Below are 25,579 nucleotides of genomic sequence, written 5' to 3' on the forward strand. Positions count from 1 at the left end.
CATTGGTGCTACATCAGTAATCCATTTTTCTGAAAATTCTCTCATGTGATTCATTCTTTCCATAACTTTGACTCTTATTTCCAACTATTGAATGTCTCACACATGTTGTTCTCAACCACATCACACTTGCTATGTTCTTTAAAATATGCCCTACACTATGCTTCTTTGTTATACTTTAACAAAGCTTCTACAATGCCTACTTCTAACTCACTCAAGTCATCAAGTTTGGACTGTAAAAATACCTCAAATGATGCCCTGGCAACCTGCCAGAATTTTCTTCTCATTTCTTCACCTCTCCAGTCTTTCTTCCAATTTGCCCATATATGCCTAGCACACCATCTAATTTCAGCATTTGGCAATACATCAATAAGTGCAAGATGAAAACCCTGTCAAACAAAGAACATTTGACATACAACAATGTTAAATATTAATTACTCCAAAAAATGAAGAAATAAATTTAACAAATAATATAGTAATACCTTTTGTATATCAGACATCATTGTTAGTCCTTCACCTTTTGTAAGCTCCAAATCATGTTTGATGCACTTGAGAAACCAAGACCATGTGTCCTTGGTTTCTTTATCAACTACTGCCCATGCTATAGGGTACATCTGATTATTTCCATCTTTGAAAATGCAAGATAACAATTCACCTTTACATACACTTTTAAGAAATGCACCATCTAAACCAATAATTCTTCTACACCCTTTTTTCCATCCAATTTTTAAGGAACCAAGACAAATATAGATGCTCATAAACACCTCTTTTCCTGGAATTGTGTTCTTGGATGTCCTAATAGATACAGTAGTTCCAGGATTTGTGGTCTTTAATTGCTCAGCATAATCATACAACCTAGCAAACTCCTCTCTGAAATCTCCCATATGTTCATTTATAACTCTCAGTTTTGCCTTACTACAACTTGTCTTACTAACATACAAACCATATTGCTTTTGTATCAAAGATTGAATCTGATGTAGTTTGATGGTAGGCTCACTCATAATCCTCTCCTTGTAATGTTTACTAATCCAAACTTGGGGTACACAGTTTGTTTCTTGTTCTGTTAAAACACTTATGGACAGGAAAATATATTTTAACACTGAAATTTCCGGTGTTACCATCAATACTTCTAAGAATATGCCAAGGACAACCTTTTTTATTACACTTTGCCCTTAATCTTTCCTTCTCATTAGGTTTCAACTTAATATTAACACCCTTCTGAATAGAGTAAGTTTGCAGTGCCTCTCTGAACTCTATGTGATTCAAAAATACCATATACAGTTGAAATAAAACCTTTTTAGCAGTTGGATCAAAGTAGATCTTTGTACTTTCCTTCTTAGGTGTTGAATCTACCACTTCATCATTCTCAATAGGATCCCCTTCATCTTCACTAATGTCACTACCAGGATCAGAGCTATCAAAATAAGGGTCATCACCACCCAAATTGCCTACAAATCTCCCCCTCTTCTCCTTATAAATGTCTTCAAAACCAGTATCTATACCTATATGACTAGATGGTATCTCATCTAGATTTACTCTAGCAGTCTTTTCTTTAACTTGTTCTTGAATATTAGACTGCCTAGCTTGAAGCAACTCTTCATCCAAATCACTCAAATCATCAATATTTTCATCAATATCATAAAGTGAATCAGAATCAGAATGTTCTTCAACTTTAGGGGCATGGGATTGTTCTTCAACTAAATGGGACTGCTCTTCAACTAAAGGGGGCTGATTTTGGTTTAAATCCCTATTTTAATTTTCATCAAATGGTTGAGATGAAACCACATCAGCCCTATCTATTTGTGGGGAGGAGGACACATCAGCATTATCTTGTTGTGGAAACGAGGACACATCAACATTAGTGCTAGGCAATACAAGTATCTCTTCTACAACTAAAGGTATACTAATAGGATGTACAACATATACATCAACAAAATCAACACCATTCAAACCTTTCAGAAAGTTTAAAACATCAGAATCAGTATTTAACATGTAAAAAGTACCCTTCTTGTTGAATCTACATCCAAATGTCTCAACATTTTCAACACCCAACTCCATTGCTATTTTATGAAACAACATCTACATCTATTTTAATCTTTTCAACACTACTGATTCCATTGACATACCTTAAAGTAGGATTATATACAAAACATCCTCCATAGTGAAATTGAAGTGTCACTATAGTTAAAGTCATTACCTTACGATGCCTGTAAAGTAAAAAAAAATAACTACAGTTAAACCATAAACTAACCATGACTGTAACACAAAAATCCCTAATTTTTTAAAGGAAAAAATGAATTGTTGTAACAGTTAAAGCCATTAACTTACCATGACAATAATTGCTGTAATAATGCTCCACTAACACTATCAATACCCAAGACAATTGACTAGAAATAAAATATTAATTTTAGTCGAAATTGGGATTTTACGAATAAACCCTAGAATCTACTCGAATTCACGAAATATGTCATTGAAGTCACTCAAAGTCATACATCAACTAAGAAAGCATATTACAATAATATTACATCCAAACCAAAGTAAAATCCCCAAAAAATTTCAGAAAATCGAATGACAATCGACCCTAAAATCAAACAGATACGCGCGAGGAAATGAAAAAGATCAGAACTAACGCAAAAGGCAAGAACTTACAACGAAAATCGGAGTGGAATTGAGCTTCAACTGAGCGAAGGTTTGGAAAATCACAGACGAACGTCGCGGAGAGGAGAAGAGAAGAGGAGAAGAGCCTGAGGAGAAGTGTAAAAGTCGCGAAGGTTTGAGAAATTTCGCCGGAGTTAGAACTATTCTTAGTTTAAGGTGAGTCATTTGCCACATGAAATATAATATCATACGTGGATTATTATTTTTTCTTTTTGGCCAACGTGTACGTGTTTGTGCAACACGCTCCATACCACATCAAAAAAAGTGTTTAAAATGTTGGGTTTGGATGGGTTCAGGGGTCCAGATGATAAAAGGGTAAGTAGAAGGGTTCACAATACAAACAGATACAAGTACAAGGGTCCACCAGACCATTCTGCCTTTTTAATTTGATCATGTGTTTTTCTAATTTTTGCAAGTGAAGTCAATTTCTTTTGAGAAAAAGAAGAAGGAGATAGCGCCACTAGTAACAATTATTAATTGTGAGATGATTTCATACTCTTTTTTTTTTTTTCTTCAGGCAACTTAAATCTGGTGGAGTACTAAAGAAATAGAGAAAGAAGAGAGAGAGTAAAATGAAAAAGATAAATAGAGTAAAAGTAAAGTAAAAATAAAGTAAAATGAAAAACATAAAAGATCAGGAAATTAATATGAAAAAGAAAAGTAAGAAAGTTTGCTTATCACTCTCTTTAAGAAGGTGAATTACACTTTCTTTGCCAACTCAGCATTATGGAACAAATTATTCTACTATAAAATAGTTTAGGGGGATAATAGGACCATCCTAAAATATAAGTGTGTAGTTGAGAATCGACTAATAGATTGGGGGTCATTTGGCCATTTTCTCTTTTAATATCGATTTCATTGCTTACGTCTCAATGTATTCTTGGAGTAGTAGTTGATTATGTAATAAAGACTAATTAATTAATTAATTAATTATGTTTTGTTTATTGATCTTTTTAATTCTCAAGTGGTGAAGCTCCTAAAAGTCATGGAATGCACGATTTAGGGATCTAATTTAATCTATTACCAGAAAATCACAGGCTTAATTGTATAGCACTTTTTTTCCCGAGTATATATATTTAATTAAAGTTGATTTTGAGCCAGTCTTTTTAATGGTAAAAATTGTCAAACCACTATGTCCAATTAAGTTGATCAAATTTTTTCTTCTTTTAATATTAAAAAACTTAACATTTCATAGTGGAGAAATAAATAATGGGAGAAAATGAAATTCAACAAACATATAGGTAAAACATGGCTTCTTTTAATTTTGTTTATCAACTTTTTTTTTTTTTTTTGTGTATCTTTTTCTATTGTTTGATGTCATAGTCATGGCATGCTAAATTAAAGAGATATATATTACCAATTAGGGTTAGACATAGTTTGGGTCAAATTGAATTCCAAACCAAAATTTCTCTTCTTTTTTTGGATTTTTTATTTGAATTATGGATGTAGCATAAATATATTATTAGGATATTTATTTTTTTCAAGAAAAAAAACTGAATCTATAGGCTGAATATCAAAAATTGAAAAAACCAAACCGATTAATTAATTTAAAACCAAACTTAAAGAAATCTGAGCCAATCCAAACTTATTCTTATTTAATTTTAATTTTAATTTTAATTTCTTAAATACAAGAATAAAAAAAAAACTCAAAACTAAAATTTTCATATATCTGAACTGTCGGAATGCCCTTTTTTAATACTCTATTACTAATAATCCAATATTTAATTCGGAGAAAAGGGTCTGAAATATATCCGAACTTTGACCGAAATTGTTGTTACGATACCAAACTTTGGAAAGGACCTTTTACCCCCTGCACTATTTAATAGTGTATTTTAAAGGTATATATGTGGCCACGTGGACATAAAATATATTGGATAATTATAAATAGTAATGTGTCCATGTGAGCACATATATACCTTTAAAATACACTATTAAATAGTTCAGGGGGTAAAAGGTCCTCCATAAAGTTTGGTGTCGTAACAACAATTTCGGTCAAAACTGAAATATTTTTCAGACTCTTTTCTCTTTAATTCGCTTTGAGTATTGCAATTTATTTGTGCTACAAAAAGTAGGATGTATGAAGTATTAATCACAATCACATGTAGATTAATATTCTAAGTACGTAAATTGCCGTCATTATTTCACATTACATTGTATCATCCAATAAAATCTTAAGCTTTACTTGAAAGATCCCATAAAATCGGGTTAGTTATGATATTGGGACAATTGTTTGACTTTAACACAATTCATTAATTAGTTTGGAAGAAGATTCAAAAAAACTATTGTCCCTAAAACTAATCGTGGCCATATAGGTACATTGTCTGATTTAACAAAGTAAGAAATTAAAATACTACACTAACTAATCGTGATTAAGAGATCGTTTGGTATAGTATATTAGAAAAAACAATATATATAAATTACTGAGTTTATCAGTTGTGCAGGTAGTTTGGATAACTCATGTAGATTCGGTTTACCATAAACTCGATCTAAGTAACCGAATTCAAATAATTGAACTGTAAAGCTCGGTGATCCATTTGGAAATATTGAAATTCTTGGAAATAAACTAGTTGTCCCTAAAACTCCGAATGTTTCTCCTCTTTCTTCAGGGAGATTATAAATATATCTTGTAAAAGCAAGATATTTTTCTTCTTTCGGATTTTGTTTTCCAACCTAAAAAGAAGAAAAAGCTTTTGTTCCAGATGGAACCTTGTTAGTACTTCCTTCTGGTTTCCCAGAGATAATTTTTTCAACTTTCGTTGAAGATGCCTTCGTTTCTTCTTTTGAAGAATTGGCCCTTTTTTGAATTGCTTAGCTTTTACCTTTGTCCTTGGACTCAGATTTCGGCATATCCATGCTTACCGATGAGATGTTTTTGGCACTGGGTGCTAGTGGGACATCTCCTGCCACTTTGTTGGGATTTATATTCCCTTCAGGATTTGAATTTTTTTTTGGGCAGGTGTCCAAATGTTCACATAACAATAGAAATTCGTTCATATTTTCAGCTTGATCTTCACTGAGTTGATTGATTTCATATTGCATCTTTCTTGCTTGTTCGGGCAAGTATATATATATATACTCACACACATTAACTTTGTATATTACTAGTACTTTTAATGTATGCATTAACATAATTGAAACTACGATTATCCATCAAGTTTTTTTTCAGATCTTTTCTACCATATTTGTGGATGGTAGTATTCTTTTTAATAGAAATTATGCAATGCATTCTATTTTTAATGCACCAAACCAAACACAACATAAGAAATAGTTCCAACATAACTAATACACTATGCTCAACACCATTCTTATACACCTTATCAAATAAAAATGGATCAACGCGAGTTTAAGTTAATTAGAAACTTATATTACTATATATAATAAGTGGGAATATCTACTACTTAGCACATGACAAGTGTTGGATGATATGTGCTTAAATAGTGTTGTACATTCTTAGAAGAATGGTTGTACCTTTAAAATTTATATTATTGGACAATTTAACACCATTAATTACCTACCTCATTTGGACCTATATATATATATATTACTATATATAATAAGTGGGAATATCTACTACTTAGCACATGACAAGTGTTGGATGATATGCGCTTAGATAGTGTTGTACATTCTTCTTTTATGGTTGTACCTTTAAAATTTATATTATTGGACAATTTAACATCATTAATTACCTACCTCATTTGGGCCCATTTTTTTTATATATATATATATAATAAGCCACAATGCAACTATCATTGTAACTATCTTGTTAGTTTTCAACCAAAAACTAACACGATTTTTAGTTACCTATTTATGTAACTAAATAATAAATATGTAACTAAAAATCTTGTTAGTTTTTGGTTGAAAGCTAACAAGATAGTTACAATGATAGTTGCATTGTGGCTTATTATATATAAATTTAAATAATAAATATGTCTTGTTAGCTTTCAACCAAAAGCTAACAAGATTTTTAGTTACATATTTATTATTTAGTTAAATAATAAATATGTCATTGTATGAGCTATTTATTACTCATTCCTTTTGAATTTGTTAAATTTTGATCTGACACATAGTTTACGAAAGTAAATTAGATTTTGAGAAAAAACATTAAGTGATACTTGAAGTTGTCCCATATTTTCAAAAAGACACCTTAACTTTGCGTGCATCCTATTACCCCACAAGACATTCAAAATCACAATAAATACACATTTTTTACACAATATTTTCACTTTGGACAAAAATATCCTTCGAATGTGCAATTTCTTAAAAACAAAAAGTCGGACCCATTATTGATGTATTGAAGGATGCTTTGATAATTTCCTATGATGAATTCGTTTTGTTTGTTTCTTTTAAATTTATTTTACTATACTAAATAATTCTATAAAATATTATGAATCACGATAATTAATTACTTAAATATTTAAAAGATATAAAAATATATAAAAGATTTGATTGACTATTCAAATTTTACCGGTGACACATAAATTGGGACAAATGAAATAACATATTATTTGAAAATTTCTTAGAAAGTACTATAAATTACAGTAATTAATAGCTAGAAATATTTCAAAGACAAAAAAAATTGATTGAATCTCAAAATTTTTTAGTACTACATAAATTGAGAAAGAAGAAATGACCTATATTATTTGAAAATGGCGTAAAAGTATTACAAATCATACAATAAAAATTAACAATTTAAAATTTTAAAAGACTTTAATGCTTTATACTTATTCTATTTCCACTTTGGACAAAAATATCCTCCCAATATGCATATTTTTTTAAACAAAAAGTGGGACCCATTATTGATATATTCAAGGATGCTTTGGTAATTTTCCTATGATGAATTCGTTTTGTTTGTTGTTTATTTTTTTTAAAATAATTGTATAAAATATTATAAATCACAATAATTATTTACTTAAATATTCAAAAGATATAAAAATATGTAAAAGATCTGATTAATTCTTCAAATTTTATCGGTGACACATAAATTGGACAAATGAAATAATATATATTATTTGAAAATTACTTAGAAAGTACAATAATTTACAATAATTAACAGTAGAATATTTTAAAGACAAAAAAATTTGATTGAATCTCCAAATTTATTAGTACCACATAAATTGAGAAAGAAGAAATAACCTTTATTATTTCAAAATTGCGTAAAAGATATTACAAATTATACAACAATAATTACCAATTTAGAATGTTAAAAGACATAAATTTTTTTTTTTACCATAGTTAACAATAATTAAAAATTTAAACTATTTTAAATTAATATTAAAGTTTGATTAACTCTTTAATTTTGTCTTTGTCACATAAATTGAAACAAAAAATGATACATATTGGGCCCATGCTAGCACGGGCTCCGATATCTAGTCGTTATATAAACACAAACTTTTATTTTTATTCCGATGTCTAGTCGTTATATAAACACAAACTTTTATTTTTATTTTTATATATAAACACATGTTACACGCCTATTAATTTATATACTAAGTATATGTTTCTAATAATGGCTTCCTATCGAGTTGCAAACATATTCTACCTAGGGTCCATTCTTAAATAAGTAATTGCCCATAAAGATTCATTGATGTACCTACTTTAATTTATGATAAATTGTGGTCCTACCGACTTCTATATGACAACTTGATATTTTTGTTCAATTAAAAGAGCCCGCCGATTTTCTCCTTTCATTTTTATTTGTTTATATTTGATTTGTCACATTAGGGGTGTGCATTCGGTTTTTTTGTTTGGTTTTACACTATTCGGTTTGGATTTTCGATTTTTGGTTTTGTAAAAGTGTAACCCAATCCGATCCAAAATAAATTTGGTTTGGTTTGATTTTCCTCTATTCGGTTTGGCTTTCTTCGGTTTGGTTATTCGGTTATGTCAATAATTAATAACATATATAACCAAAGTAATAATATTTAATCCCTTAAATATACTTTCTAATATAAATCATAAGTAAAACTTAAAACACAATACTTATAAGTATATCTATTATAGATGTAATTCAAACATAAAAGGGAGAAAAGGGAGAAGACACAAGTACCCCCTAGACTATGACCGAAATCACAGAGACACACCTTAACTAAATTAAGGTCCTATTACCCCCTTGAACTCATTTTTTTTGTAATTTTGTACACCTTTTGCCTTATGTGGCACACCACGCGATTCCACGCAGTATATATATATATATATATATATATATATATATATATATATATATATATAAAATTTGAGTTTTTTCGGTTTTTAGGTTTTTATCTTTTAAAATTCAAAACCAAACCAAAAAACCAAACAAAGTAATTTATTAATCCAAAACCACTCCGAAAAACCAAAAAACCAATCCAAATAAAAATTCGGTTTGGTTATTCGGTTTAACCCGAATAGTGCACACCCCTATGTCACATAATTCTTTAAAAGATAATAAATAAAAAAATAATTTACTATATAACTCTTATTAATTATAAATCATCTAAATATTAAAAAATAAATAATACTTAATAGCAAAGGTAAAATTGACATAAAATATTAAATTATCTTTTAATTTTTTAAACCGGACAGATAAAGTTAAACAAATATATTTAATATATTAAATAAATAGAAATGGATGAGGGGAATATTTTATTACGTATTTAAATGTTCAATCAAAGTTTTAACATAGTTTGAATAACAAAATAAATATATTGGTCTCCCATTCTTTTTTTTGTTTTACTATAGCCTATAGGCTGGTGGGCAAATGGGGATTTGCCAAGCTGTAATGGATTGTAAGGATAAAATACTGAGATAATATCAAGTTAAATATTAATGGATACTCTATTATTATTGCTATAAAATAGAGATATTAACAAGTTCTAAGCCTAACAAAACAAAAAAAGAAAATAATTCTCTTTAATTATCTTTTTGTTTCGTTCACATGGTGTCTGAATCTGAATCCTCCTCAACTCATATAACCTATTTTTTAATTGTTATTAAGATGCTTGCTTTAGTAGGTGACATTATTAATAGGCCAAAAACGTAAAATGATTGTTGGATATAAGTGATGGAATGAATCGAACGTGATAACTAATCCCTCTTTACTTGATAGAATGAAAGATACGTCAGATATTATCGTATGAACAATTCAGATATAATATAAAAATATAGATTGATATCACTAAATGACATTTTTACGTGGTCAATATTCACTCATTGTAAAATTTTAGAATTCGGGTGGAGCCTTTTTAATTGATTAGTTTTTTTTATCTTTGTAACACACTTACATGATACTTTGATCCCAAGATATACAACAACAATACATTTATATTCCCGTGTTCCAAACTTTTCCTATTTACTAAGCCTTTGTCTTATACCATTCACTCACTAAATCGTTCTCAATTCGGAGGCTAAGATACTTAATCAATAACGGATTAATCATATTCATCCATCACAAAAGATTACAAAATTATAAGACATATTGATACATTTGATGTATCTTTAATTTAAGATTACAAAATTTAATATTTTTTTATTTTTTTAAAACTTTGCGTCAAGTCAACATGTCAAACAAACTTAAACAAAGTAAGTATATATTAGTCATGGTATTGTTTAAATTTAATTTTATGTTTGATAGAATTTTCAACCTATGTACTCCCTTCGTTTCACAAAGAATGACCTACTTTTCTTTTTAGTCAGTTTAAAAAAGAATGACCTCTTTCCTTTTTTGGTAACATTTTGCTTTTTGCTTTCCACGTGGCATGTTTAAGACCACAAGATTAAGGGCAATTTTGTACATTTGACATAACTTTAATTTAGGACCACAAGATTCAAAAGTCTTCTTTATTTACTTAAACTCCGTGCCAAGTCAAACCAGGTCATTCTTTATGAAACGGAGGGAGTAGTAGTTATACACCCTTCCAAGAAATAAAATTTTATTTCCTAGAATTTAAACCTGAACCTACTTATTAAAAATAATGAGGCTAACTTATAGATATAGTATAGAGATAACTTTGTTCTACTGCAGAAACAAGGCACATCATATTTCTTTTTCCTAAGATGGACCTAATTGAAATACCACAATTTAACGTAAGTTTTTTTTTCTTCAGTATTACACAATCAATCTGTTTAACCTGTTATTATAAATTAAAGAGAAAATGTATATAATAGCAAATTATTAATTCAAATTAAATGTTATAACCATAGTTTGATTTAATTGTACCCCATAACAAACTGTTGCTATTTCGCTTCTCTCCTAGTGAATCTCGCTCGCCACTCTTGTTCTCGCTGGGCAGTCTCCTTCGCCTCTCTCGTTTTTATACAAACACAAATGTATAAAATGTTTGTATTTGTATAAAGCAAGAGAAAATTGTATATGTACATATATTTTCGTTTCTCTCTCTCCCCTCTCCCAGATCTCGCTCGCCACTCTCACTCGCCTCTCTCACTTATACAAACACAAATGTATACATTGCGTTTGTATTTGTATAAAGAGAGAGAAAATTATATACACAAATACAAATGCATATATTTTCGTCCTATACAGTTATGATTATACAAATACGATCTTCCCCTGCCCAATTTTCCTTTGTCTTTCTCGCTTTATACAAACACAAATTATACAATTGATCTTTTATATATGTATACCAAAACAGATTATATATTTGCTTCTTTTGTATATGTATAACGAAATATACATATTTATATTTGCTATGGAGCACAATTATGCAAACTATAACTATAACATACAAATATGATTTTTATGTTTGCTATATGTGAAAGTTGCTCAAAATAAAATATCATTTTACTAAGCTATCAATTACAAATACTATTATTTATTAATATTTACCTTATCATATTATTATTATTATTATTATCTTATTTTTGTTGTGAATGAATAGAACTTAAAAGCTCGAGTTAATATCTCAATGGTCACTCAATTTTGAATATAGTTTACACTCAATTTTGAGTTATTCACTTGAAAAGTCACTCAACTAGTGATGTTTCACTTAGAAAATTACACAATCAAAGAGAAAAATCAATTTTCCTCCCACTCCTCCACCCCATCAAAAGTGGAGTCGGGATCGATTGAACTTGTAACTCCACCCCTACTTTTCATCCACCAAAGAATTTTTACATAATCTTTTTTCTTCTTTTTGCTTCTTTTATCTATATAATAATAAATAGTATATAATTTATCCCAATGTAGTCCACATGGTATATAGTTGCGTCTTTCTTTAATCTTTTTCACCGTGGTAGGTTTGCCTCTCCCAAGAGTTTTTTGCCTTTAACCAACTTCTCACTCATTTCCAAGTTGCTTCCTATTTATAATTTCATTATATATTTTATTCCACTTTCAATCCATTAATTATTAAGTACTAAAATACATTTTGAATTTTCATCCTTTTAATATTTGATGATTATCCATCTGATTTCATATCTAGTTGGTAGGATAAACTTCAAGGAATATCACTAAAGTATAGGCTTATACAACAAAAATAAATTATTTTTTTCATTCATTAAACTCACTTGACTATATTTATTTCAATTTAAAAGTTTTTTTTGGTTCATTACATAAAAAACACTAAACTATATTCATATCTTATTTAAAATATAGTTTGAATTGAAAATTACATAAATTCGATAGAAACTCATGGTCCACTTATTTTGCATTAAAAGATAATTAAACTCATTTAACTATTAACCTTACTATCGGAGTCAATGATATTCAGTTTTCTTCTACTATAAATTTGAACCAAATGACTCTCAACTTAGTATGAAAATGATACTTTAATACTCTATATTTGTGAATTTTTACCATTAAAGAGAATAAAAATACACGTAGCAATTACCTAAAGATTAAATGTGCTCAAGTAAAATTTACAAACAATCAAAATCATAATTTATCAATACTTGAAGGACTAAAAATGCCAATTGCCTTTCCTACTACTATCCTACTTGATCTTCTCCTCCAAGAAATATGCACATATTCAAATCTCTTTTATATTTTCTTATTAAAAAAATAAATTAAATATTCCACTTTTATATACCAATGGTCGAAAATACCCTTTTCCCTTGCCTTTATAGTACAGTTGTTTCTCCACTACTTCCCATCTCCTTTTCCATACCTCAACTAAAACAATCAAACATGGCGATTCATCTCTCCACTCTCACAATCTCGATCCTCGTAATGGTCGTGTCCTCCGCCGCCGTAACATCGGCGGCAGAGGACATGTCTATTATAAGCTACAACGACAAACATCACACGATCGGTGCCGGTCGGACCGATGACGAGGTCCTGTCTTTGTACGAATCGTGGCTAGTTGAACACAAAAAAGTGTACAACGCTTTGGGAGAAAAAGATAAACGGTTCCAGATCTTTAAAGATAACCTTAAATACATCGATGAACATAACGCTATGCCGGAGAAAAGTTATAAACTGGGTTTGACTAAGTTTGCTGATCTGACTAACGAGGAGTATAGGTCTATTTATTTGGGTACTAAATCGGATGCTAGTCGCAGGTTGTCGAGTAGACAAAGTGATCGGTATGCTCCGAAGGTCGGAGATAGGTTGCCGGAATCTGTTGACTGGGTGAAAAAAGGCGTGCTTGTTGGTGTTAAGGATCAAGGACAATGTGGTATGTGTACCTCTTACTTGTTTTTGTTTCACTTTTTATTACTCCCTCCGTCCCATTTTATATGAGATACTTTGATTCGACACAGAGTTTAAGAGTTTTAAAATTTATGGTCCAAAATGAATGATAGAAATTTGTGTCGCTAGAAATGATAAAATAAATATTTTATAGTTAGATTGTTACTTTATATAAAAATGTATCATTCTTTTTTAGACCGACTAAAATAAAAAATGAGTCTTATAAATAAATTGAAACGGAGGGAGTAGTACTTTACTTATTTTCTGAAAAGTATTGGTTATGATTTATGACTTTGTTGATTATAGTTGCAAGTGTTATTTATTTATTTATATAAAAATTCCGATATACTTCATGTGCTACTATTTAAATTTCAAACAAGGGTAAAGTACGGAATAATAAAATTAGCTTATAAAAATAAGATCCTTTTTATCATTACTTTGTTTATTTTGATTTATCCAATTTTTGGATGGGTTGATCTGTGCTAAAAATTTAACCCAATCCCAAATTAGTGAATTTTTTTAGTTTGATGTGCGAAGAGAAGATATTACTCCATTTAAATAATAAAATAGCACATCTTGAGTTATGCCATTTCAATTCAAATACTTTTGGACAGATCCTTTACTAATTCAATCTATTTAAATATTTGAGTCAACCTATCTATCCATGTGAGACCTTAGCTATATAGACTGAACCTCAATGGACAATTGATTTGACCTATTATTATTATTGTTGTTGTTACTAGTATTATTATCCATTAATTTGAATTAATACGAAAAAATCTCAGTGAATAAAACACTATGTGATTGCTTATTGAGAATTCGAATTAAAAACCTCTAATAAGGATTAAATAGTATAATTGATCCTTCATTATTAGATAATAAATAGTAGATACATATTACATATTAGAAGGAGGAAATGGTTCAACCTACATATTTTACAGAAAAAGCCTATGTTATTATTACTCATCAGTGACTAATTTGTATTGTAAAAAGTAATGTTCGAATGTGCAATTATTAAGGGATATTTATAAAAAGCAATTTGTATTTGTTAGAAAATTGTTTTTTTTTTTAATTAAAGTTATTGGTTCAATAATTAATTTTCTCAACTCTATCATACCTAATATTCCATTTGTTATTCTTAAATAATATAAGATTAGGTAGCATTCCCAATTACACTTTTGGTGGGGGAGGTGACAAGTACATATGGGGTTGGGGAGATTTTTAATGCTATTCTAATCGAGTGGGTACATGTGTTCTCCTTCCTACTCGAGAAACAATTTATTTGACCCAATGGGAAATATTCTAAGCAAATATTATTCATGTTTTATTTTTTCGAGAGTCTAAACTATTTAAAATTTAACTTATGTTTAGAACTATATTTCTAAATTCGTATTGAAATAAGAAGAATTGCAATTTATAGTATTTTTAGTATAGTTTTTAAATAGCTTAAGTTTAATTTTAAATTACAATTTAATTAAATTTAATTTTAAAGATTGATCAAATTGACTCTCAAAAAACAAAATGTTACAATTATTATGGGACAGAGGGAATTGATGAGTGTTTCCCATTCGTTGGACTACTTCCCTAGCATTTGATTTCAAATATTTTGATCTAATTAACAAAAAAAAGTAAAATTCCCATCTTCTGAATAGAATTAGTTGGTACCTGTGTTTTTCTGGTGCCTAGAAGCCAATGTATGGATCTGGCCAAACTCAATTGCTTGTTCAAACTTTATATTTATATTTAAAAAATCACTAAATATACTTAGATTTCATTGTCCTAGAATTTAGACCAATAAAATTAAAGTTTAAATTCTAGCTCTGCGATGTCTATGTTGGTAGAAACTGTAATTTAATTTACACGTTTGGAAAATGAAACAGGGAGTTGCTGGGCTTTCTCAGCAGTTGCCGTCATTGAAGCAGTAAACAAGTTAAAGACTGGAGATTCGATCTCGTTATCGGAGCAGGAGCTGGTAGATTGTGATACTTCTACTAACGCTGGTTGCAACGGTGGTCTCATGGACTATGCTTTTGAATTTGTTATAAAAAATGGAGGACTAGACACTGAAGAAGATTACCCCTACACTGGCAAGGATGGAAGATGTGACCAAACAAGGGTCAGTTAATCATTCTGAGCCTTTTAAGGGATTCTTGGAAATGAAACTAATTTACCAAGTTATGACGATTAAAGATTTTTTTTAATTTTTGTTTGAAACAATTGCAGAAGAATGCCAAGGTTGTCACCATTGACGGATATGAAGATGTTCCTAAGAATGATGAACAGGCAATGAAAAAGGCTATTGCAAGTCAACCCGTCAGCGTTGCTATTGAAGCTGGTGGCAAAGACTTCCAGCACTATAAATCGGTAAATAATCTTTACTTCAGACTGTCCTAGTCGTTTATAAAGATATCTTTTGATCGAATTAGGTAGTGTTCTTGTTTCAATCAAGGATCTAATTACGTACCTAACCAAACACGATTTTTTGTATGATCATATTCTCATGCCTCAGAGGTAGATTGAGATGGACATGATCAATGGGTACCTAATATTTTAGGCACAAAACATTTAAGTGAAAAGTCACTATAAAGTCTACAAATATTTCCATAATTTCAAAAAGTGTTAAGAACGTTATATACATGTTAAATTTAAATCTTGAATCTACGTGTGCTGCAGGGCATCTTTTCTGGGAAATGTGGTGCAGCAGTTGACCATGGTGTGGTTGCAGTGGGATATGGTAGCGAAAATGGCATGGATTATTGGATTGTGAGGAACTCGTGGGGTGCTTCCTGGGGAGAACATGGCTACCTCAGGATGCAGCGAAACATTGCCAACCCAAAGGGTTTGTGTGGTATTGCTACAGGTGCTTCTTACCCTGTTAAGACAGGCCAAAATCCCCCGAAACCAGCTCCATCTCCTCCATCGCCAGTCAAGCCACCCACTACTTGTGATGATATGTACAGTTGCCCATCAGGAACAACGTGCTGCTGTGTCTACGAGTACTATCACATGTGCTTTGCTTGGGGTTGCTGCCCTATGGAAGGAGCTACTTGCTGTAAAGACCATAACAGTTGCTGCCCACATGATTATCCTGTCTGCAATGTTAAAGCCGGCACCTGCTCAATTGTAAGTGATCCCTACTTTGTAATTGTATGACACACAATATGATGGTTTCCTTTATTAACGCGATTTTGTTTTTGTTGGTACAGAGCAAGAACAATCCTCTTGCAGTCAAAGCAATGTCACACATTCTTGCCAAACCTATTGGATCCTTCAGCAATCAGGGAATGAAGAACACTTTTACTTGAAATGTCTCCAATGGGAACGCAAATTCGCCCATTATGTCCGTAACACTGAATTTGCAAAACCTCATTTCCAGCTGAAAGTTTATAGACATAGGTGATTCAAAAAGCAGAGGATAACAGAGTTGCTGCTGCTGCTGATTTCTGTTTAGTGCTTGTCACAATGCACTAGAACAATATTGAAAGAAGAGTTGATTGTTCTCCTGTTTCTGATTTATGTAAATATTTCCTTATTCCTTCATCAGGATGACTAATCTGGTACTTTCACCATGTAGTTTATTATTCCCATGTGGTGCTTGTATTTTCATTTCACTAATAATATCCAAGACTATATTGCTCATATCTTTCGATACACTCTTTCTAACCTCTTTTTGCTCGTATGTTATAGCTATCACAAATTATTTGTCATTTTAGAAGTTAAATATTATTTTTTTAATTTTACCCTTAGTAGGAGAACTAAGGGTGTGCACTATTTGGGTTAAACCGAATAACCAAACCAAATCAAATCGAATTTTTATTTGGATTGGTTTTTTGGTTTTTTCGGATTGGTTTGGATTAATAAATTACTTTGTTTGGTTTTTTGGTTTGGTTTTAGATTTAAAAAAATAAAAACCGAATTATATCTATATATATATATGTTTAGGTTTAGAATTAAGTTGGAGTTAACCACTTTTGTCCCTTTTTGGTTATTGCCTTTCACGATGATTACATTTATATTTTATGCTTGAACATCTATAATAGATATACTTATAAGTATTGTGTTTTAAGTTTTTCTTATGATTTAGGGAAAATGCACAAGTACCCCCAGCTTATACCCGAAATCCCAGAGACACACATAACCTTTACTAAGGTCCTATTACCCCCCCCCCCCTCCCCCGAACTTAATTTATCTATAATATTCTACCCCTTTTCGGCCTACGTGGCACTATCTTGTGGGCCTAGCGCATGTTGACATTTTTTTCAAGGATAGTGCCACGTAGGCCGAAAAGGGGTAGAATATTATAGATAAATTAAGTTCGGGGGGGGGGGGGTAATAGGACCTTAGTAAAAGTTAGGTGTGTCTCTGGGATTTCGGGCATAGGCTGGAGGGGTACTTATGCATTTTCCCTATGATTTATATTAGAAAGTATATTTAAGGGATTCGATATTATTACTTTGGTTATGTTATTAATTGTTGGCATAATCAAATAACCAAACCGAAAAAAATGAACCGAATAGAGGAAAATCAAACCAAACCAAATTTATTTTGGATCGGATTGGGTTACACTTTTACAAAATCAAAAACCGAAAAATCCAAACTGAATAGTGCAAAATCAAACCGAAAAACCGAATGTACACCCTAAGGAGAACACAAACGTTTCAATTGTGGGGTGATGACACGTAAATAGAGTAAATATTGAATAAAAAAGAGATTATGTCTTCATAAACAAGGATAAAATATACAAAAACTCTTCCTAACACATAATATTATTTAAGAGACGTGTAAAAGAGAAACACGATAAATATATTTGAGACGGAGAGAGTAACAAACTTAATAGGTGCACAAACCTATTGAATAAGCCTATTTCAAGAATTCATTGTGCAGATTATTTTCGCTTAGATTAATGCACCCATTGTCAAGACAGATTACTCAACATGGGAGTTTTTTCAAAGACATTCCATCTAACCTTACTAGTGTAAACTGATCCAGGATTTAAGCTCTATGAATTTAATCCGTAAAATTTTTAGAATGATCATATTTTCAAAATAGTAGGTTCCAATTTTAGTACTAAATTTTTATGCATAAAGTTATGTTTCACGTCAAAAGTACTAAATTTCAGATGAACTAGGTGCGGTAACGCTTCATCCGCCTATCCTATAATAAAAGATGCAAGTATCCTCTTAATTTGGAAAATTTATGGTTCATGCACTAATTTATCCTCTGAGCATGAAGCCTACATATGTTAATGCATATTGATCAGATTATTCCATCTAGAGAAAAAGTTCCATTAATAACCAAATCACATATAGACATTTCTATTTAGCATTTTGCTAGTAATTTTTTTTCTTTAATTATGGATTTTCTAATTAATGTCTGGTGATTATTCTTGCTTCTTCCACCACAAGAACAATTGAACAAGTACAACTCTAGCTGGGACAATATCGAAAATGAAGATGAAGATGAAGTCGATATTGTTCAATTTCATCAAGAAGTTACAATATGCATCTGAAGAAATATTGTTAATGTTGATGTTTGTTTTTCTTCTGTTTTACTTAAGGTGGATTACAAGTCATAACTATCAACATCATCTACTAATTACAAATCGAAGCACAGACAAATTGAACAAACAAATATTCATATTAGCAGGACAAAGCAACATGGCAGGGCAAGGAGGTGTACACAACTTTACATGGGATGGTATAATACCTCGTGAATGTCAACCTAATCCAAACAATATTCTTCGATTAAGTGTAACTATCAAGTGGGAAATTGCACATGAACCTCTTAATTACGCGGTTGATTGTCTTCATAATTGTGGAGTTGGTCCTGGAATGGCATTTGCTAATGCAATTCTTAAACAAGATCCAAATTTTGGAGTTATTGGTTTAGTGCCATGTTCTAAATCAGGTACTGGAATTCATGCGTGGATTCGTGGAAATATGCCTTATGATCAATTGATAAGTAGAGCTAAGTTTTCTCTAAAACATGGAGGAACAATTAGAGGATTATTGTGGTTTCATGGTGAAAGTGATACAAAGGATAAGTATACAGCAAGATATTATAAAGCCAAAGTGATAAAGTTCATTCAAGATTTACGCGATGACTTGAATTCTCCTCTGCTTCCTGTTATTGTGGTAAACAATATATACTTCTTTTACTATTTTGGTTCATGACAACTTCTGTCGCTAAACAACAACAAAACCTCCATAATCATATTTAACGACAAATTTGTGAAGGGTAATCAAAAAATCATGTTAGCTACTGGCTATTTTAGCGATGAATTTCATAGCTAATTCCTGTTATTTGTGTAGTATAGTTAGGTTTCATTCTATTATTGTGCTTGCAAGTTGCAACATTTCTTGAAGAATTGAACCTATACATGCTTTTGAACAAATTCTTAGCTTTAGTGAAGGTATAAGTATCAATTGGAAAACATTATTGTTCTAGTTTTCTCTTTCAAATGTTTTTTGTGTAAGATGATAATCCTTATTAGTTAACACGGATTTAGGTTATATATATTGACTGTGTAATTATTTTATATTATCTATGCTATTTAGCTTAGATATAACATGTTCTCGCTCTATTTTTGTGGTTCTCATTTTTCAGAGTTACCTATTTTTCTAGTCTATCATATGAAAAGTCTTGATAAATGATATGAAGAGTTATCGATTGTTCTAGTTCAATTTCACCCAATGATGTAAACAACATATATACTGTTAACGTACATAACTTAAACTCAATCGAAACAACTAGAATTCCTTTTCAATTTTCTTAAACCTATAAGCAATAACATGGTGAATAATTCTTACACTACCATTGTATTTCAATTGGTTATAATCTGCATTTTTTTTTTGTAGAGAAGTAAACTAAAACACTTATTTTTTGCAGGTTGTTCTACGTTATCCAAAAAAACCATTTGATAGAAAATTTAAATTTGTAAATGTAGTGAGACAAGCACAGATGGATATTGATCTTCCAAATGTAATAAAAGTAGATGCTAATGGTCTACCAGTGGAATCAGATGGGCTTCATCTCACAACTCAAGGCCAAATCCAACTTGGTAATATGATGGCTCAGGCATTTCTCAACACCAAATTTCAATCTCTTAAATTTGATTCCAACAAGATTTATCATATGAGTAGCTAGTAGTCTCAGTCTATGTTGCTCGAACCCTCCAAAAATGTCATCAAGTATGTGTCAAATTGTCCAAAAAAGTAGAGCATTTTTTAAAAGATACGACACGAGTGTAACAACAATTTTTTAGAGGTCCGTGCAATGTAGGTCCCACTCCACTTTTTCTCTGTTAAGATTGTTCCTTTTGATACAAAATTATTCGTAATGGTACAAGTTACATAATATACTGATATTTTGAACCTGAATTATGAAAGTCGAGTTAGAATTTGAAATTTATGGTTTAAGATTCTAGTTCTTTTAAATTATCGGATACTAAATGAATAATTTGTATATATATAATATATTTAATTAATTTTTTTAAGAAATACATATTCGGATTAGATCTACCATTACTAAAAAATCACTATCACTGCAAAATGTTCAATAATTATTTCCATAGATATTTTGATTGAATCAGTGAAAAATAAAATAAAAATAGAAGTTTTTTAATATGAAAAATTAGAAAGTTTTCCAGTATTTCAGTGAAAATTTGTTTTCAATACTTGATTCGATCGAACCTTTAAACTGTACTCTAATTATGCACTCTCTAAGGGAGTAACGTTTCCGTAATGTAGGGACCCTTTGAAAGAGCATATATAAAACAACACGTATTATTAAATCTGTACTCACATTTTCATGGAATATAATTAGCATCTTGTCCCCAAAATAGTAAAAAGGAAAAAATATCAAGGCTAGGGACCATCCATACTGTCTTTGTGCTACAATTTTCTTTGCTTTGTCTGTCTATTTTTGATTGTTTTAATTACTTTCCAAGATTAACACTCATATATCATAATTACTTCCTAAATGTGGAATCTAATCTTCAACCTTGCTACCCTAATCTTTATTAATTGTCCTCCTAGCGTTTCAAATCAGTAAAACTGTCCTTATTTATAGTTTCATAAGAGACGTGTAAAGATGAAAGTGGACAACTAATATGAGACGGAACGGAGGGAGTACTAACATATTTAGTGAATGCATTGGTCCAGAGCTGGTCCTTTTTAATAATTTGGTGTAACTGTTTTTTCATTTTAATTAGAAAAGTGGGAAACAACTAACAAGTAGGGCAAAGATCAACATCGAGCTGATCTAACCAGTGATGTGATATGTAGTAATTAAATTCTTGAATGGAAAGATACTAGGTGACAATCATTTATGAAAACTCTTTCAAAGGACAATAATTTTCTTCCTTTACCTTACTTCCCGAACTCATAAAGTCATAAACTTCAAATCCTGGCTCCTTCGACTCTACAGTTCGAAAGTGGTGCACAATGGCAAACAACAAAAAACAATGACATATTCAGTGTGATTCTACGAGTGATGTATGAGGTAGAGAGAACCTGGTAGAGAGATGACCAACTTATGTAAAAAGACAATGACATAAGCCTACAATGGCCTCAAGTTAATATATACATAATAATTGAGTTCACATTCAAATATTTATAGCTATCCACGGGATTTCTTAATACATGATAAGAGTTATTGAGTTCACGTGAATCGATAAATTACCCTGTAGATCCGTCTCCACTAAAAAAGTAAATCCAAACAATATGTTCCCAATTCTTAGAAAATGTATATCCAATAAATAATATGAACAGAACAAATTGTTAAAGATTACTATGTCAATACCATACAAACAAATTACTCAATACTTTATCAACAAGTTCAAGCTAATTAACAACCACCAAAAGGTCCCTATGTAATTAAACCCCATTGCAGTTTGTTACTTGCACTAAACTGCAATTAATTTGGATTTGGAGCAGCCCCTCCTTTTCCCAACTGTCTAAAACCAACCTCAACTACCTTATTTTCCAGGCCTAAGTTCTGGTTTAAGGAAAATTGGTCATTTTCCTCAGCTGTCTCAAACTTAAAATGGCCTAATTCATCGATAACCTTGACATCCTTGCTTGTAGTGTTCCTCGTAACTCTGTCGTGTAAAGAACTCATCTCATGTACTGCATTACCATAACAAGATGGTGCTGCTATAGGCATCGACCACAAAGGTAGACTAGCCATGGTTTGTGGGCTATTATAGCCAAAGTTAATAGACTTGAACGGAAACTCATGAACTCTTTTCGACCCAATTAGCTGGTTTTTGTCATCCATTTGATAATCCGTCTCGTTAACTAGAGTGACATTGTTTGGCTTGTAAGTATATGGATGTTTGATTGGCAAAAAAGGTCTCTGAATTGCATAAATGCCCGGTATGCTCTGAAGGTAGCTGAATTTCCTCTGAATGCTTAATACTAGATTATGATCTTCAAATACCTACAAGTAGTCATATGAACCAGTTATCAGTGAAAACACATGAATGGCGTAGGATTAAGTAGCGTTAAGAAGGAAGAAATCGCGTCAAGTAGCAATAGATACGAGACGAGAGACACCTTATTAAATGAGCCAAGCTGAATTATGCCTTCCCTAACAGATATAATAGCAATAGTCTGCCAAAATAACAGAACTTTCTTAAATTAAAATCTTTGAAATGACATAAAGAGTAATAATATTTTTCTCATTAGCTGAACTTTCATTACCTGAATGCCTGAATTAAACTGAACTCCCCAGGCTCTTGGTTGCTGGCAAAAAAAAGCAAACACAAAACTCATAAGGATTGTAAAAGGAGGGAGAGCGAGTTGAGCCGGTTCATCTGAACTCAATATTTTTGACAGGGACGTAGATATATATGTGAAAAATCACTAAACGCGAAATAAATACTAAAAGTTTAAATCTTGAATTCGCCATTGGTGAAGAGGAAATGAGAACTACTAGTGCTTACAGCTTCAATGGACATATTCCATGAGCAAATAAAGTTTGAATCTTTTTCATTTGGGGCATCTTTAAACACCCATCTGTGACTATTATCTGCTGCAACTTTGCCCACCAATCTGAAAATTATAGTTTAATACATGTGCTTAGGGAATTGCAGCTCATTCTACTTTTTAAACAAGAAAATGAAATATCTCACCCTTCACCAAATGAATAAACCTCATGAGACATTTTGAAGAAGATTTCAGGACCAAAATTTATCGTTACATATTCCCTTTTCGATCTTTCACATTCATAAAAGTCACAAAAACCATCTTCCCAAACAAGAATCCTGAAATAAAATCAACTCAAATTATTAGTCCACAAACTAAAATCACAAATACTGCTTAGTACAGGTGACTCTTAGTAGCTCAGTTGGTTGACTGTCCCGTAACTCCAATTTACAAAAACAAATACTCCTAGTACTAATATCATTACCAGTTTCTCTTGTTTCCTTTAGCGCGATCGAGCAAGCCTCCTCCATGATCCCATCTGCAACAAAAAATCAAGAACAATTCACTAACACTATTCTTCTTGTGTAATTAGTAATGTTCAAATTTTGATTATTAAAATGTGCTTACTTAGGCGGAGGGTAATTTCTTGGGATAATTCTCCAGAAAACAGCATAGACCCACTCAGAAGCATTAGAAGAAGAGTCAGAGCAAGTACAGAGACTTCTAAGTGTGTGTTGTAACAGACAATTTAGCATGGGGAGTCCACCTTCCATTTTCTTTTTTTTTGTTGTAGAGAAACAAAAAGAACATAAAGCTGCACGGTGTTTTACTTCAAATCACAAAAGTTGTTGAGAGAAAAAAAGATGAATTTTTATTGCCTATAGTATGAGTGTGTGAAGGAAATTGATGAATTTAAGTGAAACATCTTACTTACAACTGTTTTTCTTTGTTTTTATATACACAATATTTATTTCGGGTTAACAATAAAGTTGTCTTCGTATGGTCACGAGTTTGAGTTGTGAAATCAATCATGTAGGCTTTAAGTCAGAGTATACCGCTTACATTATAGCCAGTGCCCAGTGGGGGGCCACCCTTTCGCTGAAAAATAGTACTGTGTAGATAAGTATTTTGTTCGATGCGTATCAGAGTAAATACATTATATATGTTGAATCCCCTTTACTTCTTCGTGCATTGTGCATTTTAACCATGGTATAGTCCTTCACTGAATCCTGCATGAACACGAAATACTTCGAGCACCAGACTGACTTTCTAACAGAGGATATGATAGGCTCATTTACACTGTTAGTGATGGATGCAAGGACTGTCATTTTTGTGACAGAACTGACAGCTGAAAATAAAACGGCCCGTTTTATCAATTTTTTTAAAAAAATTCCAGGATTGCAATCCCGGGGACTTCGCCTTAACACCAACTCTACATCAGCGATTGTCAAGCAATTCTTCCAAAAAGGGAAATGTTTAAGCATTCCACTGCTTTATATTCCCGCATATCTAGAGACTAAACAAATTAGCTTACAAAAAAATTGGCTTTGTCGTATCTTATCCTTATGCTAGGTAATTGCATTCAAATAAGTTTTATAATACTGTACCTTTTTATGTTATATAGTAGTTAGTAGATTGTTGGGTTATGAAGTTAACTGCTATGTACTACTATTACTTAGCAATGAATACTTAACCAACTTTTTGTTCCTTTACCTATAGACCACAAACCTACCGTCTCCTTCTTTTTGAGATATCAATAGAGGCATTTTATTCATCTCCAAAGTTGAGGGACCCCTTTCTGCAATGCCCTTCAACTTGTGTGCACTTTAATTATTATATTGAATACCTACCGCCTCACACTAGCATAGGTAGCCGATATAGCTTTGTCCAATGATGTTAAACATCTTTCACTAAGCGTTATTGAACTCCGCTTACACAAATGAGTAAGCATATGATCACAATGCAATCCCCTTTTTAAGATTAATAATATCAGTAAATCATCTGTATAAATTGGCAACCCCCAAAAGAAGAACCAAAAGATTCCCAAGATTTGTACTTGGGATAGAGTCTGGCAAAATAAATGGTGGTCCTCCACCAATCTTCTAAAGTAATTGGCATTACATTCATAATGAACTAAGCTGAAAGTGACCCATTTCCCCGTTTAAATGCAACCATTCATTTTATACATTGCATCACTGTACAGACTACTAGGCTTCCCTTCTACAATAATGTTATGTACCAAATGTAGAGAATTTTATACTCAAATCATACTGGGTTGGATGAATGCATATCAAGATCAAATATTATCCAGTCTGCTCAAGTTTAGAATCATATTTTTGACTTATCCTCAAAACTGAAGACCTAAGTATAT

General features: G+C 31.3%; 4 protein-coding genes across 4 annotated transcripts in view; 3 read left to right on the forward strand and 1 right to left on the reverse strand.

Moving 5' to 3' along the window:
* The window catches only part of LOC125811425 (WD40 repeat-containing protein HOS15-like), a 286,140-nt gene that overhangs the window by 15,216 nt on the left and 245,345 nt on the right, over window positions 1-25,579 (forward strand). The window lies entirely within an intron of this gene.
* LOC125811531 (low-temperature-induced cysteine proteinase-like) lies at window positions 12,726-16,920 on the forward strand. The gene is made up of 5 exons (XM_049491040.1): window positions 12,726-13,265; window positions 15,160-15,395; window positions 15,503-15,643; window positions 15,953-16,402; window positions 16,486-16,920. The coding sequence occupies exons 1-5, from the start codon at window positions 12,776-12,778 to the stop codon at window positions 16,582-16,584; spliced, it is 1,416 nt and encodes a 471-aa protein (XP_049346997.1). The 5' UTR covers window positions 12,726-12,775; the 3' UTR covers window positions 16,585-16,920.
* On the forward strand, window positions 18,727-20,457 carry LOC125811754 (probable carbohydrate esterase At4g34215). The gene is made up of 2 exons (XM_049491295.1): window positions 18,727-19,413; window positions 20,168-20,457. The coding sequence occupies exons 1-2, from the start codon at window positions 18,727-18,729 to the stop codon at window positions 20,423-20,425; spliced, it is 945 nt and encodes a 314-aa protein (XP_049347252.1). The 3' UTR covers window positions 20,426-20,457.
* On the reverse strand, window positions 22,079-24,048 carry LOC125811687 (protein RICE SALT SENSITIVE 3-like). Its single transcript, XM_049491219.1, has 7 exons — window positions 23,836-24,048; window positions 23,693-23,746; window positions 23,415-23,546; window positions 23,226-23,334; window positions 22,984-23,025; window positions 22,837-22,893; window positions 22,079-22,720 (listed from the first exon to the last, which is right to left on the reverse strand). The coding sequence occupies exons 1-7, from the start codon at window positions 23,979-23,981 to the stop codon at window positions 22,196-22,198; spliced, it is 1,065 nt and encodes a 354-aa protein (XP_049347176.1). The 5' UTR covers window positions 23,982-24,048; the 3' UTR covers window positions 22,079-22,195.

This window comes from Solanum verrucosum, unplaced genomic scaffold, assembly GCF_900185275.1.
Source record: "Solanum verrucosum unplaced genomic scaffold, falcon-dt-bn FXZP01000235.1, whole genome shotgun sequence".
Taxonomy (NCBI): Eukaryota; Viridiplantae; Streptophyta; class Magnoliopsida; order Solanales; family Solanaceae; genus Solanum; species Solanum verrucosum.